Source organism: Mustela nigripes, chromosome 4 (genome assembly GCF_022355385.1).
Source record: "Mustela nigripes isolate SB6536 chromosome 4, MUSNIG.SB6536, whole genome shotgun sequence".
Classification (NCBI taxonomy): Eukaryota; Metazoa; Chordata; class Mammalia; order Carnivora; family Mustelidae; genus Mustela; species Mustela nigripes.
This window is the reverse complement of record NC_081560.1, coordinates 47,083,123-47,100,471: the sequence shown is the minus strand read 5'-3', so window position 1 is coordinate 47,100,471 and position 17,349 is coordinate 47,083,123. Positions and strand designations below refer to the sequence as shown.

The 17,349-nt window shown below is 39.5% G+C and overlaps 1 protein-coding gene across 3 annotated transcripts in view; it reads left to right on the top strand.

Annotated features, from left to right (window-relative positions):
* Positions 1-14,948, top strand: part of CREB5 (cAMP responsive element binding protein 5) — a 402,562-nt gene extending 387,614 nt beyond the window's left edge. For 2 of the 3 annotated variants that reach the window (XM_059396664.1, XM_059396663.1), the window contains exons 10-11: positions 7,485-7,593; positions 8,460-14,948. In XM_059396664.1, coding sequence (XP_059252647.1) covers positions 7,485-7,593; positions 8,460-8,623 — 273 coding nt within the window. In that variant the 3' untranslated portion in view covers positions 8,624-14,948. Of the gene's footprint in view, positions 1-7,484; positions 7,594-8,119; positions 8,291-8,459 lie in introns of those variants that run through there. The other variant, XM_059396665.1, reaches the window with a different exon arrangement.
* Positions 14,949-17,349: the final 2,401 nt, after the last annotated feature.

Below are 17,349 nucleotides of genomic sequence, written 5' to 3'. Positions count from 1 at the left end.
GTCTGTTCTCACACAAAAAGAAATGCCCCCTCCACCAGCAGAAAGGGAACAACTAAATAGATTATGTGGCAAGCATGCCCGGAGGGCAATAAAAGTTAGAGATTATAGCCTGGTGCTTCTAGGAGCAGAGAGAAAGTCTGAAGAGAGGAGGGAAGGGAGGAAAGATTGCCCCAAATAGGGAGGATCTGTACCTTAGTAGTTTGTAGGTCACCTTTCCCTTCCACCACCCGGTTCTCTGTGCGTCCTTAGTATGGAACACTAGGGGTACCAAACCCCCAAAGTTTTTGCATATTCCATGCATTCAAAGGAAATGGCCTTGGGACAGCCAATGTATAAACTGAAAATACATAAGGAAGTTTGGGTTATGCATGGACTGCATATGGATGTTCACATTTTCCCCTAAATTTTTCATCCTTTTTGTGGTAGACATGAGAAAGAAACTGGGAAACATATATAGCAGATATGGGAGAAGTACAATAGTAAGTCCTCCCAGTACCTTCTATGCGGATGAAGGTGGGGGCTGTGTCTTGTCTTATTGCCCTGTCCCCCTACTTCCTAACCCCTCTTTCTAGTACAGTGTGAAGCTATTTTGCTGAGTCCATTTGTGTCTATCCTCAATATCTGCTTGTTGAGTAAATGAAGGAGTTCCCCATCTCTGGAGTGTCCAAGCACTGGCCGCCTAACCACTTGGCCAGGATGTGACTGAGAGGAGTCAAGCCACAGTGGGATGGCTGGACTCGAACACCTTGAAAGCCGTAGCAGCTTGAAAAGCTTTAGTTCTAGCCATAGCCCCAGTGGTATGTGAGAAGCTTTTAGGTAGAAGATGGTAAGCAATTTAAACATGCAGAGTAATGTTTTTATTTGTATGTGAATTAAAAAATGTAATTAGAACACAAGACCTTCAATTTCACAGATTCTCTTGGTAAGGATGAGGCTAAAATATTAAATAATGAGTTAATTTGTACAAACACGTTAAGTCAATAAAAACTCTGGTGCATGTGGGTCTAGCAAATATTACAGCCACTGGCTCTGCAATGACCAAAGTGTGGGAATCCCTGGAATTTGCTACCAGTTCTGAGGTTTGTAAGAGGACCATGAAAATGGCCAAGATTGTGCCATTCTTGGAAATTGCCAATCTTGGCACTATTGAATTTGGGGCTTGATAATTCTCCATGGTATCCTGTTTAGGTAGATAGTAGTATCCTTCTCCTTCACCCACTAAATATGAGTAGCACCCTCTACCTCTCCCCCAAGTTGTGACAGCTGAAAGGCCTCTACACATTGTCAGATCTCCCCTGTGGGGGCAAAATCAGCCCTAGTGTCTTGAATGAAGGAACCATAAATAGCCAGCTGGCACCTATCAGATGCCCACACGTCTAAATCAGTTTTAACTAAAATGCATCCTTGCAGAAGTATCTCAGCATATTGACTGTGGTGCTGGAGCTTGAAAACAGAAGGAGGTCATAGCAGAGATCCAGGAGAAGTGAAGATGCTGGTCTACCTTGTGATTAGATATGTTCATGACTTGGCATATGCCTCTATGTCATTGCTCTTATAAAACACAGAAGGTAAATTTATCCTTAATGAGACCCAAATACATTAATTTTTACCACTCTTTAGAACCATCCATGGCTTAGGAAAAGAAGATACTAGAATTCTAGGCCCCAAAAGCCCAGGGGAAAAAGTTCTATTTGGGCCAGTCAACAGGCACCAGTGTTTTTGGTTGTTAAAGGAGTGCCCAAAAAAGAGACAGACTCTGAAAAGACTAAAATCTTTGTGTTTTCCAACCACTGCTTTGCTTCAGAGGGACGGAAACCATAGCCATTCCATGTTTTCGGTGATGCTCAGTGCTCTGCATCATGCCTTGTGATGCTGGAGAGGATACGCAGCTTCTGCTACCTTTGAATGACCCTTTCCCTCCTACTGGACCTTTGTCAAAAGAAAAAGTTGTCTCTCTTGAGGCTGGTCCAGTGAGCCAAATTTTAAGTAAACAGAAATGGAAGGTGCTAAGCAAACAAACTCTAGCCAAACGGAATATCCAAGGTCTGGATGGCCAGCAGCCACTTCTGGGTTGTTTTTCAGCATAGAACTTTTTAGCTGGGCTGTGGCATTTCAGATTGGAAAAAAATCAGACCTAAGAAAACAAAAATCAAACTCCCAGACTTCATTTCCTTGTCTCACCACAAATCTGTCCCCAAGAGGTCAACACAGGTATAGGAATTGAGGGAAATACTAGAAACCACCTTATGTGACATTTTTGTATAGGGAGAAACTAAGGCCGGGGGTACCTGAAGAGTCTTCCTGAAAGTCACAAAGACAGCAGCACATAGTAGGATGAGTATGCAAGCAAGTCTTCTCTTGACCCAACCCACAGCTCTAGGATCTTTGATTGTAGAGAATTCTTAAACAAAAAGAACCCACGTGCTTTTCTCTGACAGGGTAGCTAAGATCAGCTCTGAATTCATCATTGACTGATGTGGCACTCAGTGGATTGTTTGTGTGCAGTAGACGATATGGAAATCATCTGGTCACCCATGGAAATAATTGCTTTTCTTTTTTAGTGCAAAGACACATGGCCTAAGTCGCTGCTGAAATTTTAGACACATGAGCCCAGGTTTGGGACTTGGCAAGAGAAGAGGCCAGATGGGAACTGTTGCCTTACAAATTGAAAGTCCTTTGTTTTAGCATGAAACAAACCTGGCCTCAGCTAATCTACAAAAAAGAAAAAAATAAGTGGGGAGGGGCTATATTATAGGGCCCATTTTGATAATTATGTTTTTGGCACAGACTACTGCTTTGCATCAAAAAGCATTCTGGGTTTCTCATATTAACAAAATGACATCCCCAAAGCCAAAAACTCCAAATGCAGCTATTAGGGACTTCTTAGAGTACTTGTTTAAAGTATGTTATTATAGTGTTGAATGTCTCTATAGGGGCGCTACTTCATCCCCCAGACAACCTTATGGATTAAAGAACAGATTAATCCAACCGCATCTAGCCTCCGACAGTCCCTGTCTCAATGGCTAACTGCTTTAGAGTAGCTAACCCATACGAGGTTCAAAAGTGAAAAAACTGAAGGGCTGATTTCAATAGGATAATTCATACCTGATTATTAATACTTGTTTTTGTAAAGTACTTTTATATGAAGACCTAGAATGATTACTATAACCCACGCAGGGGAGTAAAAAAAAAAATTGGTGATTCGCCTCAATTCATCAAGCAAGGTAATTCAGAGTAAGAAAGTGCCTCCGGAAGGCCTGGTTTTTATTTCCCTGCTAGACCTGTAGGCAACATTTTATTTCTTTCATGCATTTTGAAACATTTGCTATCTGGTGGTTCTCTTCCAAAATGAATTCAAGGTGAATTCATACTTGTGTTCCCATGAAAAGGATTTTTATTTAAAATAGAGTCTGGCCTCTCCTGTATCAGTCATTGTGGAGATTTGAAGATGATTATGCATGTGCACAGCCCACGGTCCCCCCTGCTTTCTCTAGGGCAGTGATTCTGGACCTTTCTTAACCCAAAGTCTCTCTTGTGGAATCTGATGGAGGCTCGAGAGGCTCTCTCAACACTATGAACCCATACAGGGACTCAAGGTTTTGTGCTACACAGAAACTGTAGATAGAACTTTGGAATCTGCCCTGATAAGATTTGGAAGCACAGAAGGTACTAGAACTGGCTCCCTCAGGAAACTTGAGACTTGAAATACAAGCTTATCTGAGAATACCAAAAGTGGTTAACTAATGAATAAAAAGTAAAGATCAAGTCCTTTTTCGATTATTTGGTAGCTAGCTTTCTCCATAGAAGGCAAAACAGAGACAGTCAAAGAATAAACAACTATGTTGCCGGCAGAAACTAGGGAACTAGTCCCACCATCTTGCTTTAGGTTAGTCTGGTGTGGCCAATGCGGGGGCCAAACCATGTTTTTCTGAAACCCCTGTTGAGAGCTCTTCTGCCTGCTGGAAACTGCCCCATGAATTTCTGTTGCTTCTGTGGCCATTAGACTTTGATTTCCTCCTATCAGCATCATAATTACTTGTGTATGATCTAAACAGAGGCTGAGGGTTCTTCTTTATGGAGAATACTAATCAGCATTCATTTTCCAACCATAAGATAACTAACATAAATATTAACACATTATTTTAAGAAATATGTCCTTATTCACATATATCTTTAAACGATGATCCGTTATCACCATAGTCTTCAGGTTCCTACGCTTTTACAGACCCTCCAACTCGCAGGTTCTCAGTTCCTATACTTAAGAAGGACTAAAGTGCTTTGCTATCTGTAGACAAAAAGTGCCACTCAGGTCATCTATTTTGTATGGGGCTTTGGTTAGAGGCCAAGACACCACATATGCTGTTCATAGCAGTGATTGGTGCTGTTTTATTGTGGCCTTTCATGCAAGCAAAAGCTTTCTTATGAAACAACTTGGGGTGTGCCAAGTACTGTAGGCAGTTAGCTCCTTGTGATTATAGAAGCCCAAAGAACGGAATTGAACATGTTTTTTTAAGGAAGGGGCCTTGAACACTTTGTGCCTGGGAGATGGAACAATGCCTAGAAAAGGTGGGACGGAGCAGGACATAGTTGGGGAAGAAACGGAGACTAAAATCGACCTCTCCAAGATGGCTGCCAGGTGCGATTTTTTTTTTCTAGACATGTAAGAAAGCAAGAGAATCTTGTTTTATTTTATATACTTTACTTATTTGTTGTTTCCTAGGTTACAGAAGATTATGGAAGGGTTTAGTAAAAATTGGAGCTTGACTCCATTCTCTAAGAATGACTATCTGCATTATTTGCAGCAGAGATTAGGGTGCAGTTGTCTCAGCGGTTGTGATTCTAGAAAAGTACTGTTATCTATAATGTAAATGCAAATAATATGACATTTCATTTTGAGGCCAAAAAATATATATATATGTTATGTAATATATATATATATGTTTTCTTTTTCTCCACTTTGATTTTGGTTTTGCTTATTTTGTTTTAAAGCTTTATTTATTTGTTTATTTGCCAGAGAGAGAGCAAGTGAGCATGAGCAGGGGGAGGGGCAGAAGGAGAAGCAGGCTCCCCGCTGAGCTGGGAGCCTGATGCAGGACTTGATCCCAGGACTCTGGGATCATGACCTGAGCCAAATGCAGACGCTTAACAACTGAGACACCCAGGAGTTCCTGGTTTTTTTTTTGTTTGTTTGTTTGTTTGTTTGTTTTAACCAGGGGTTGCCTTCTATTTAACAGTCTAAAAGTAACTTTCTTTTACACATGCCATTTTAAGCAGAGGGAATCTGGGAAAAGCAAGGAAGATTGTCTGAATTTAAGTGGGCATGAAATCAAAGAGGAAAGAACTGGTATTTAAGGCTACAATAAGTAGTCTTATAAATAAAGTTGTCACACTAACCCCAGAATTGACAAGGGTCAATTTTGGTTTCGATAGGGCCCCTTACGGATCACACTCCTTTGGAGGTGGGAGATGTAGTTCACCCTCCTGAATATTTTTGGATTAAGAGCAATTAAGTGATTTATATGTCAGTAATGCTAATTTCTCTGATAGGCATTTTTATTTTATAAAATTTGGAGAAGAGAAAAGCTTTCCTAGATTCTTACTATTTTGTTATTTATGTTACTCAACATTTGATTACTTATATTTTGCAAATGAATTTAGAAATGTGGGGTAACCTTTAAAACAAGTTTCAAAAAATTTTTTAATTAACTTTTAGAATCCCAGACTTACTTTTTTAGGTGATAAATACATGCCTGAAAAAGCCAAGTTCATAATAAAAGTGTAAATACAACTTAATGACAGCAATGTTAAAACACCCTTTTTTGTGTGCATGTTTTTTTAAAGTCTCCCACATGTGGAGTACAATGTCTGGCAGCCACAAATGAACATTGGACAGAGCGAGGGTAATATTTATCACAACTATAAATTTATGGGTTGCTTGAGATAGTGCTATGTTTACAGTTTACTTTTATCAAGTGGAAGCACCTTACAACCAACCAATCTATTCTACATTCGTATTTGTAGACAGTGGTGCCAAGTACATTATTCTACAAAGCTATGAATTGGTCTTTGTGAATAACTACATAAAGTGGAGATTCAAGGCACTTATCTAAGTAAATAAGAAATGCACGCATACACACACACACACACAATCCACAACACCCTGTTATTGATGGTGGAAAAAGTTTATAGACTGAAATTAGCCAAACTAGTTAATGAACCAAACAAATTAATTGTAGCCAAAACTCCATTGCCCCTCGCCTTCCAGGGCTGACCTCATCCACCAGTAGAGGATCAACATTTGTTCCATGTGTTTCCATGCCTTCTACTAAGCAGATGTCAGGCAGGATGTGCTCTGTTGAATTATAGCCCATTTGACAATATTTTGGGAAATCTGATGGTAGATGGGTTGGCTTATTCTGAAGACATTTCAGTCTAAAGCCACTAATCCTGCCACTCGGTGCTCCCCAATGCATGTGCAACATTCACTTTCTTCACATATTGAACGTCAACCTGAGCTTATCAGTGTGAAGATGATTATTATGACTAGCTAAACTCAGTGATTGCTCAGTATGGGCTAGGCAATGTTCTCAGTATGGGCTAGGCATTTTATATCTATTGTCTCATTCAGTCCTTACAACAACTCAAAGAACTTTATTCTGGTTTGATCCCCAATTATAAACAAGGTCTCTGAAGTTCATCTGGCTTACGTTTCCTGCCTAGACTCACCCAGTAAGTGTCAGGTGAAGATTCCCACCTAAGTCATCTCGCTCCAGAGTCCATCACCTAAAGGGTATACTCTAGACTTTTTTTTTTTAAGCAGAGGCTTGCTTTTATTTTGTTTTTTAATTTTTTATAAACATATATTTTTATCCCCAGGGGTACAGGTCTGTGAATCACCAGGTTCACAGCACTCACCAAAGCACATACCCTCCCCAATGACCATAATCCCACCCCCTTCTCCCAAACCCCCTCCCCCCGGCAACCCTCAGTTTGTTTTGTGAGATTAAGAGTCACTTATGGTTTGTCTCCCTCCCAATCCCATCTTGTTTCATTTATTCTTCTTCTACCCACTTAAGCCTCCATGTTGCATCACCACTTCCTCATATCAGGGAGATCATATGATAGTTGTCTTTCTCTGCTTGACTTATTTCGCTAAGCATGATACGCTCTAGTCCCATCCATGTTGTTGCAAATGGCAAGATTTCATTTCTTTTGATGGCTGCATAGTATCCCATTGTGTATATATACCACAGGACTTTTAATAGGATTCAGTTCTAGAGTTAAAATCTGGTCTTTTCAATAAGTCCTGGTAAATGTGAGGACCAAATTAAAAGGAAGCTATACATTTTCAGGTGAATCCCATTAAATATTATCCTTAATGTCATTCAGACACAATAGAAAAGCTTGCCAATATCACTGTTGAAAGTGCATGCGGACTTGTATTCTCTGGTCCTTTCCAACAGTTTTGATATGTCTATTTCCAGAATGAAGTGTCCATGTTGAAAAATGAGGTGGCACAGCTGAAACAGTTGTTGTTAACGCATAAAGACTGTCCAATAACAGCCATGCAGAAAGAATCACAAGGATATCTAAGTAAGTCATTGACTTTTCTTCTTTTCTTAGTGTCCAATTTTTTTTGCCACTAATTTTGCATTGGATTTTATTGAAAGAGCAAGAGTAAAGTGTAGATTGCACCAGGGGGATCCTTCTTTTCTGACCTCCTCCCCATGCCCACCACCTCCCAATACCTTCTGGCTAAAATTTCCCTGGCATTTCACATTGTAAAATCCTATCTAATTCCAGTTCCACAGCCAGCAGGAAAATAGCTTGCAGGAGCCCAACTACCAGTGGGCTAGCCGTCTTCCAGAGAAATCCAGGGGCTGGGTATAGGCCTTGGGGGAATCACATCCAATGTCTTAAGGTATGCTGCCTCTTATTCAGTGGGCTGAAAAGCTAGTGACTTGGTCTTAGTTTTCCAATAAGTAAAGTGAATCCCTTTCTCTAGACCCCAGTTTCTGCATCTGGAATGTCAGTAAGTTAAATACTAGCTGAGTGGGGGATGGTGGGAGGAGCAGGGATTCATGGCTGAAGGTCAATTTATTTTCAAATAATTTTTTAGATTGAGCAACACAGATTCTCCCACCACATGTGAGTATTTTTCCACATTTGATATATGGATGGCTATTTGAAGATACAAACATGGGGAAGTTTACATCCCAAGACTCGAACACGTGAAATCATGTTGCTGGTATAGAAAGCATGGCTTTGCTTGTAGCTATAAAGTGGGAAGGCATAGCTTTTGACTACAGTTTAAAATAAAGTTTTGAAATTAACGTCCAGGAGCAAATGTGTGAAACTCTTCTATCTCTAGTAAATGCGTAGTAATGTCTGCCTGAGTGGCCCACAGGTCCACCCAAGAAGAGCTATATTGGTATGTGTGTGTGTGTGCTTTCTCCTAGGTCCAGAGAGCAGCCCTCCTGCCAGTCCGGTCCCAGCTTGCTCTCAGCAGCAGGTCATCCAACACAATACCATCACCACTTCCTCTGCCGTGAGCGAGGTGGTGGGAAGCTCCACCCTCAGTCAGCTTACCACTCACAGAACAGACCTGAATCCCATCCTTTAAAATCTGCCGGTGGGTCAGACCTTGCCTCCAAGAAGAGCTGTCGCATATCATGCGTCCTTTCTTTTAAGGGCATTTTTAGAATTAACTCAGACCTGGAAGACTCCTCAGCCCTTCAGAGACTGGCTTTCATTTTTATAGTTATTATGGAAATGTCGTCTTTTATACTTAGTTATATAAGAAAAAAAGGGAGTTATGCAATTAATTAATCTGTCAGCTTGGGAAATGCTTTGGTGCTTTTCTCCAATTTTCTGGTACCAGTTAACTTGTTTATAAACTGAACTCTTTCTGTATATAGACACGGTTTCATTCTTATCAGTCCAACCCTTTGCTTGAAACATCAAACCTTGTTAAGCCGCAGCTTTTAGCCAAAATGAGGCATAACCTAGATGTCACGTAAATGGATGCGAGGTAACTGGGTGGTGAGTCTCATGACATTGTAACACACATCGGGTTTGTGCCGTGATGTCGCCAGAATTCCAGATAAACACAGAGTCTTTTCCATAATTTTGTCTCTTCCTACAAAAAATCATAAGACCCACTGATGTCCAAATAAAGCCACCGAGCATCTCACCCCCCTCCACCTCCTCCCCTTGGTCCACTTCCTTGAATTATCCTCTGATTTCCTCCAATCTTCCTTTCCATTTCCACTTTTTTCCCGGGCTCCCTATGAACTCTTTATTTTTACTTTCTGCTGTTTTATGTTTCCCCCTTTAGAATTGCACATAAAGAAAAAAATAATGCTTACAAGAGGAAAAAAAAAGCAAATCTCAAAAATATGGATCTAGCCATTGCTTTCCCTGCCCGTGACCCACAGCTGGAGTTCATTCACCTCTTGCTTTTTACAAAATAGTAAGCAGGAGATGTTTAATGTGCCTGATTTAATGTTTTTAATAATCAGAGCAAATAAAAGGTGGCTTAGCCATAGGTGAGGCACTGTTGAATGCCAGCTGTGGAGACACCAGGGAAGGGAGACTTCTAAGCCTCGATTGTGAAGGTCCAGATTATGATGCAGGCTATAACATCACACCCTCAAATTACAACTGGTTTATATGGCCTGTCTATAAGGTTGAAAATCCATATGCTATATAATAATTCAGAAGGGCTCTATTCACTACACATATTACATTGTTCAATCATCAGCTGCTAATAGACTAAGATTTATTATTATTTTTTCTTTTAAGCCTATGGAACTGGCTTTGCTGTTCTGGTGGGTGAAAGTAGACGTACCACTGGAGGAACAAAGAGAAAGAGAAAACTAATGTTTCCACAGGGGTGCTTTCAGCCCTCCCAGAACAGCCAAAGCCTTCTTTGGCTGCTGAAAGAATCCCATGGATGTGGCTACTCCACTCTTCTGAATAATTCTGATTTATATTTCCAACAACTTTCATCGACTTGCCTATTATGGAAAGTAGATAGTCCCGAACCACAGTTGTGCCTCCTTGAAACAAGCCATTCTACTGTGTCAATGTTTTAATATCACATCTCACAAGTAACAGGAACTAATGTTTCCTTCTAGCAGTCTAGACAGGTGCTGGTGTTTCATCTCCATTTGAATGCTTGACCTAACACGAGAGAGTGAGAGTGTGTGTGTGTGTGTGTGCATGCACACGTGTGCACATGTGTGTGTGTTCATGGGATTTAAAATAATATTATTTTACAAAAGGTGTAGCTTTTATAAGCGTTCGGGAAAGGGAAAGACATGTATGGGTGTGTGTCTATGTGTTTATCTCTCACTATAGCCTAAGAATCTATTTTGGAGAAAAAAAATATAAGGGTCATGAAGCATGATTTTTATAACTAGTTTCAGTTTTATCGAAAAACTTACTTTTCAAATCAGTATTTATCAGCAATTTTTTTTAATGTATGCAGTGCTTTCAAAAGAAAGTTTTGAGTGTCCAGAGAAACTCATGACTGGCTATGTGATCTAGAAATCCAAACAAAAGCAAAAACAAAACAAACACACACTCACAAACAAAAAAAAAATTTTTTTTAAAGAAAAGAAAAATATGCAAAGGATTTTCTATTATATTTTAGACAAACATATCTTTTTTTAAGTATTTTAAATACTGAATCCATAGTTGTTTTACTTCGCATCCCAGCAGTAACAGCTGAACGGTTGAACCTAACTGGCTTCCTAAGAAATATTTAAGATATATCTGTATTCTGTTATTAAATTTAATTTTTTCAAAACTCCTTTCTAGGACCATGTATGTGTCTCTCTAAAAAAGAAAAAGAACTCATTGAAATGTTTGCTTGGGTTTTAAATTTTTTATGTTTTTCTTATTTTTTGCTTTAAGTAAACAAAAACTTTTCTTTCTTTATTGCATGCATAGCACTTAATGAAATGGATTTTTTTAAAAATCCACGGGTAATATCAGAATGTCCAGGGAATGGGCTGTCACTAAAATTATGGTTTACTTTACTTCTGTTCCACCTCTTGATTGAATATTTAGTTGTTAAGCTGAAAGCCTCTGTAGTGAAGAACTTGCTTGAGTTTTCTTAATTCAGCAACTTGACAGTTTGACTGATGTGCATTATATAGAGCTCAATTATGTCTGTTTTTTATGCTAAGTAGGCAAACCAACCACACACACACACACACACACACACATTAGCAAACTGCCCTCAATGTACAATTAGAATGAACTGTCTTCTTGTTATATTTAGAGCCTTTAGGTATGTTCATTAGCAGTGTGGAAATACAGTAAAATGAAAGATGCCAGCTCGTTGTCAGAGTGTCTTGAAACCCTGAACAGAAAGGCTTGTTGGTCAAATCCACACTCAGCTTATCAATATTAAGTACTTCACTGGAAGGTCCAGCCTGCACCAGACCATGAAACAATTAGTCTGCCTGAAAAACCCCTCTGTGCCCTCCATTTTTTGCCAATCTGGGAAAACATCTTTTTTTTCTGCCCTATTCTCCTCTCCCACTCAACTCCTGGGTCATCTGCCTGTATCTTCACTGAGCCAGTGTAATGACCTTCGGAGCACCCATCCTGAGGAAGGAAGGGCCCTACAACACTGTCTCTCCTCATTCACGTGTGGGTTTTTTTATTGGCAGCATCTGCCTTTGAAGTCACTGCCAGCCTACCTGAAAATTTCTACAGTGCTTCCCTTGCCTTCTGTGATGGGACCCGACTTAGGTACCCCGATGGCATTTTTACCAGGTGATCCTAAATTGAGGCGTTCACATTGTATTTCTTCTTAAGACATTTCCCAACATGTGACGCCAGGACAGGTGGAGTAAATCCTAACTAAGGATGAACGTACTCATTTTAAAGTCTGTCTTAAGCTGATGTTTTCCCTTTACACCCCCATTCACCCCTCCCTACCTCCATGTTAGTGTGCGCGAGTGCCAGTGTTCACATGGCCCGTGGGAGATGGCAGTGTCTGTGGTATCACTTAATGAAGGGTGGTCAGAGAAATCAAATGCAGCACCTGTTCTGAACAGAGGGGTGTCAGTGATGGATGTTCAGGGAGTTGGGTCGCTGTTACATCAATTTTAGTGTGTCAGTTGAGTTTGCCATTAAAATCTGAAACCAGCTGTGGTGAAAGATCAGCCTTTGGCTGGGGAGTTTTAAGCATCAGTAATTGCTATCAAACTAGCCATCCAGTTAGGATAGAATGTGCTTCTCTTTGGTTAATAAAAACCATCGAAGAAAATATATTTGTATGTATGTGTGTATACAGTGGAATTCAAGGACCAAAGCAAAATTTGAACAGGAATCTATTAATTTAGAATTTTATAAGATATTTATTAATAAATGTTATTTTGAAACATTCCATTTGAACAGTATTCTTCTGTAGGATCTACTTGTTTTTAAAGTATAGTTCATAATAAACTACTCTAGTTGTGTATATCTTCATTTTTCAGGGTTTCAAATGGCTATTCTCCATCATATGGTGGAAGTATTTTGCTTAGATCTCTGTGCATAGAAATTTCAAGGATTTTTATTGCTCTGTGAGTTATTTTTTAATCTATGTTCTGAACGTTTTTTTAAAACATTCTTTTCTCTTTTTCTTCTTTTTTTAAAATTCTTAAAGTAAGCTCTTTCCTTTAGGAAGCAGAGTTCGGCTAAAGGGAATCAGTAACTATAACTGGAACAGCTTTCTTATAAAAGTGTAGGAACTTCATCTCTGCTTCTCTCCACCCCACCCGATTTCCTAAAATGCCTTGCACTATTCAGCTTCCTTAGTGCTCTCTTTGTCCAGTCCCAAACAATGTGCCGTAGCTTTAAGCCATTCAAGTTCCATTATGCAGTATATCTGAGAAGGAAAAGGAAACAACCCATTTAAATTTGAATAAAACTGTGCCTATGCGAACAGTAGCAATTTAGAGTCTCTCTTCTGCTTTTAAAATAATTTATATTTTAAAATTGCACTTTAGCTTTTTCAATCCCTGTTTCTCTGGTTCTTTCTCAAAGACCCTCCCTTTCCCCAGACTTGCCTTCTGCTCTCCTCTTTCCGACTCCCCACCCTTCCCCTCAGGCTCTGAGCTGCATCATTTAAAATACTTTACAGAATATTTGCACCAGGTACATGTGCTTGTGTTCCTTAGTAGCCTAGCAAAGACATGTTCCTCATGTCAGCCTAGATGAAGCCTGCTACAAGAAAACCAAGAAGAAGAGCCAGTTTATACTCTTTAACCCTTTATTCATAGCATGTTAAAAAAAAAAAAATGTTATATTATGCAACAGATGTGAGGCAGCAGCTAAGCTATACTTAAGAATTTTCTATCTCATCCTCCAAACCAAAGTGTCCTGAATGAGCCAGGAGACTTACTCTTTTGTGCACCATGGTGCATGTGGACTGTGGTCCAGCCGTCGTCTCTCTGAGGCTGCGGAAGTAGTAGTGGCCCTATTTCATTCCTGGGTCTCAAAAATACAATGTTGCCTTGTGACATAATTAGGGACAGCACCTGTGTTTTACAATGATAATCTGAGAAAGGACAAGAAGACACTGAGCAATAAACTTACCAGTAAAATTCAATACCAAAACAAAGAAATGAAAACAAAAACAAAAACCCTAACTCATGATGTTGTGAAAGTGAAAAAGTGTATGTCCACTCAAAATATTTTACTATTTCTTGTGGAGTTTTTCAGTGATGTAATGCTTATAGCCAAATTGCTTAAAGAGTGTTTATATATTTTTTTCCTTATAAATTGTCTATTTAAAAAAAAAAAAAAACTATTTACCACAAGTTGAAGAGGGGGGTAAGGCCAAATTGCCAACATTTGTTAAATGATTAATATTCTTAAGTGGCACTCTGATACGTTTCCAAGCTTATCATCAGAGGGGAATCAGTAACGATTAGCTCTTATATTTCGACCAACTTATAATATGTAGCTCATTAAAAATCAGGATTTAGAAAGCTCTTCATAAGCCATTTAGAATTTCCTACCTTGAGTTTCATATTATAGAACTTTCTAGGATTTTTTGAAAAAGAGAATTATTTTAGCCTCAGGACTGAGAATGTGGAATCTGAATAAATTAGCTTTAACTATATTGTTAAAATCTTATGCACAATAAGCTCATTAGACTCTAGTTGGCTCCTTTAGAATACCAATGCCATTGACAGGAGAGAATGGAAGGTATCAGCCTCAGCCGTGCTGCAGTGGAGGGAGCTTCAGAGAAGGGTCCTTCCTAACCAGCCAGCCAGTGGAAGAGAAGACCTACTCACCCTCTTTCCTTCTACATTCTGCTAAACACACCTGCCTCAGAGAGAGTAGTTCTGCGTTTTGAGGTTTGGCTTAGAGAAATGATAAGCTTGAAATCTCCCTGGAGAGGACCTGGGGTTTAGGATCTTCTGAAAAGGCCCAGAAAAATGGCTCTGTTCAAACACAACGTTCTAGGACAATTGGAATATAAATATTATCCAAAACTAGAACTTAAAAAAAAAAAAAAAAGTTTAGCCTTGTGGAAAATAAGTGCTAACTAAGGAAGTCCCCCCCCCCAAAAAAAGGTGCTGTCACTTTAAGTTCTGGACTGGGGGGGTTGTTTGTAATTGTAAACAGCAAAGCATTTATGTTTGTCTGTCTATTTGTAAAGCAACCACCTTCCATACTGGAAGGAGAAAAAAAAATGGGAGTACATACATGTAAATACTTGCTACAGCATTTAATATGTTCAATTTTATGTTAAGCTTTTTGTTGCATCGTGAACACGTTTATTGTTACCAATGGACAATGAGTTCATGAAGACTGTTCAACTAGGTCAGATTTTACATCTCTTTCAAGCAAGAGGAGACAAGATTTTGTGCATTTGTACAAATGTTAATAATATCACTGCAATTCCAATATAATAAAGCACTCAAATGCAAATAATACATGTAACTTTTGTATGATGAAATTCGGGTTTGGGGATAATGGTATCTGTTCTGCACATGGTCTCATTCCTGCCTTGTAACTCAAGGCTTGGTCTTTCAGGGTTATGATTCTCTAGGGACAGAAGGAGGTGAGATTTTCTCCTTCCTAGACCACCACTGTGCTCCCACTGACTCCTCCATCCAACTTCCCAGTTGAGGCAACCAGTCTAACACATTCATAGTGGGTTGGCAACACAACTAAACTTTGCTTTGGGGCCAACAGATTTTAGCATTCAAGAAGAACAGCCAGCATAAGTTCATGTTCAAGATGTCTAGGAGCCAAGAAACACATGCTGGCCACTCAGGTAATCAAATCCTGGAGTTCTCTCCTTGGCTTCCAGAGAAGTCCTAACTAAGGTCTTAGCCCCTTTAGGTATGCACTCTTCAAGATAACTCCCTCCCTTCCTTCCCCTTCTTTCTTTCCCTCTGCTTCTTTCACTAAATGTCTTAAGTCACTCTTCTCTTTGCCTTACATTCAATGTCTGATCCATCAGCGTGGCCAGAATCGAACCACCACAGATCTCTGACTTTACTATTATAGCTTTGTCCAAATTACCAACACCTCTCACCTGGATTATTGCAACACTCTCCTAACTGGCAGCCAGAGGGAACCTTTGAAAAGGGAAATCAGACCGTGTCCCTCCACTGCTCAAAACCCTATAAGGACTTCACCCCTGGTCCAAAGCAAAAACCAATTTCCTTACTCCGGAGTCTGTAAAGGCCCTCTGTGACCTGCCCCCTCATTAATTCCCTGAGTTCATCTCCTCCGATTTTCCTCCCCTACCCGTCACCTCTCCAGCTCCACTGATATGCCCGAGATTCCTCAAACACTCCCTCTACCCAGAATATTCTCCCAAATGTAAGCATCACTTCCTCATCTGCCTCCCAACTCTTTAAGCCTTTCCTGACCATCCTATATAAAATTACTCCACCTTCAATTCTCGTTCTCACCTGCCTAGCACAGATTTTATTTTCTATAGCGTTTACCAACCTCTAACATAACTTTTTTTTTTAATTGCTGTTATTTTTTTTTAATTGTCTCCTTTAAGTAGAATGTAAGCCCCACAAGAGCAAGGGCATTTTCTGTTTCGTTCATCCTTATGACCCAAGATCTAGAACACAACACCATGGGCCCACAAAAAACATTTGGGGAACGGATAAGCTTCTGTTTCCTTTCTGTCTTCTTTCTTAATCTCAGAACACTCTAACCCAACCACCTGGTCCTGTGGCCGCAACAGTCATATTTTAAAATCAAGTACCAGGATGTGTCATCTGACACATAGCCCTACAGGATATTTGAAATTGGGACAGAAACAACAATTTGGGTGGAGAAGATGCCTGCTGTTCTAATGGTAATCCCATCTGTTACATTTACATTAGACCACTCACTACACTCATAGTTCCCAAGAGAGTCTTTCTAATGCCCATCCCACACTCATTTGCAATTTCAAAGCCATTACTATTGGTTAAAAAAAAAAATGTTATGATCCCACATTTATACTTTGAAGATAGGCAGCTCTAATCTCCATTCCGTTTCATCCCTTTGTCTCTGGAGCTTCGTAATGTCCTTTTATCTGATACTCGTTATTGTGGTCAGTTATTGGTTGGTCCCTGGATCACATTTTAATTTTGCATTACATATTTTCTTATCCAACAAAAACAGTGTTTTATCAACACAACCTGCCTTGTGGTTTGGAACCTAAGTATCTTCGCTATGAGATCATAAAACTCCGAAGCACAATGAGCCCTCTTTTCAAAGTAATTGAAAACATGACACTTTGTGAGATCTGTTCTCATTGCAGTAATGCTGATTTTATCAAAACAGGCGTGAAAATTAGGCCTCAAAAGAGAAAAAACAATATATTGATTTTTAAAATATAGAGTCTGGCTTTAGGCTTGCACACTTTAGAAGCTACATCTTTTAACAACTATAGATGGTTTTTCAAAATGACTGAAAGGTTGGATCGATTATCTCATCTAAAAAATAGTAGCAGGGCACCTGGGTGGCTCAGTGGGGTTAACCCTCTGCCTTTGGTTCAGGTCATGATCTCAGGGTCCTGGGTTTGAGCCCTGCATTATGTTCTCTGCTCAGTGGGGAGCCTGCTTCCCCCTCTTTCTCTGTCTGCCTCTCTGCCTACTTATGATTTCTCTCTCTGTGTCAAATAAATAAAATGTTTTTTAAAAATATAAAAAAATTAAAAATAGCAGCTAATAGACCTAGAAAAAAAATAATAATATTGAAATGGTCATATTTAAACCTGGAAAGTAATTTGTAAATCTTTTAGTAACCACTAAGTTTCATTCTATATGTTGTCAGGTACTGTGTCTTTGCTTGTATCATATTTCCTTGTACCAACCGGAA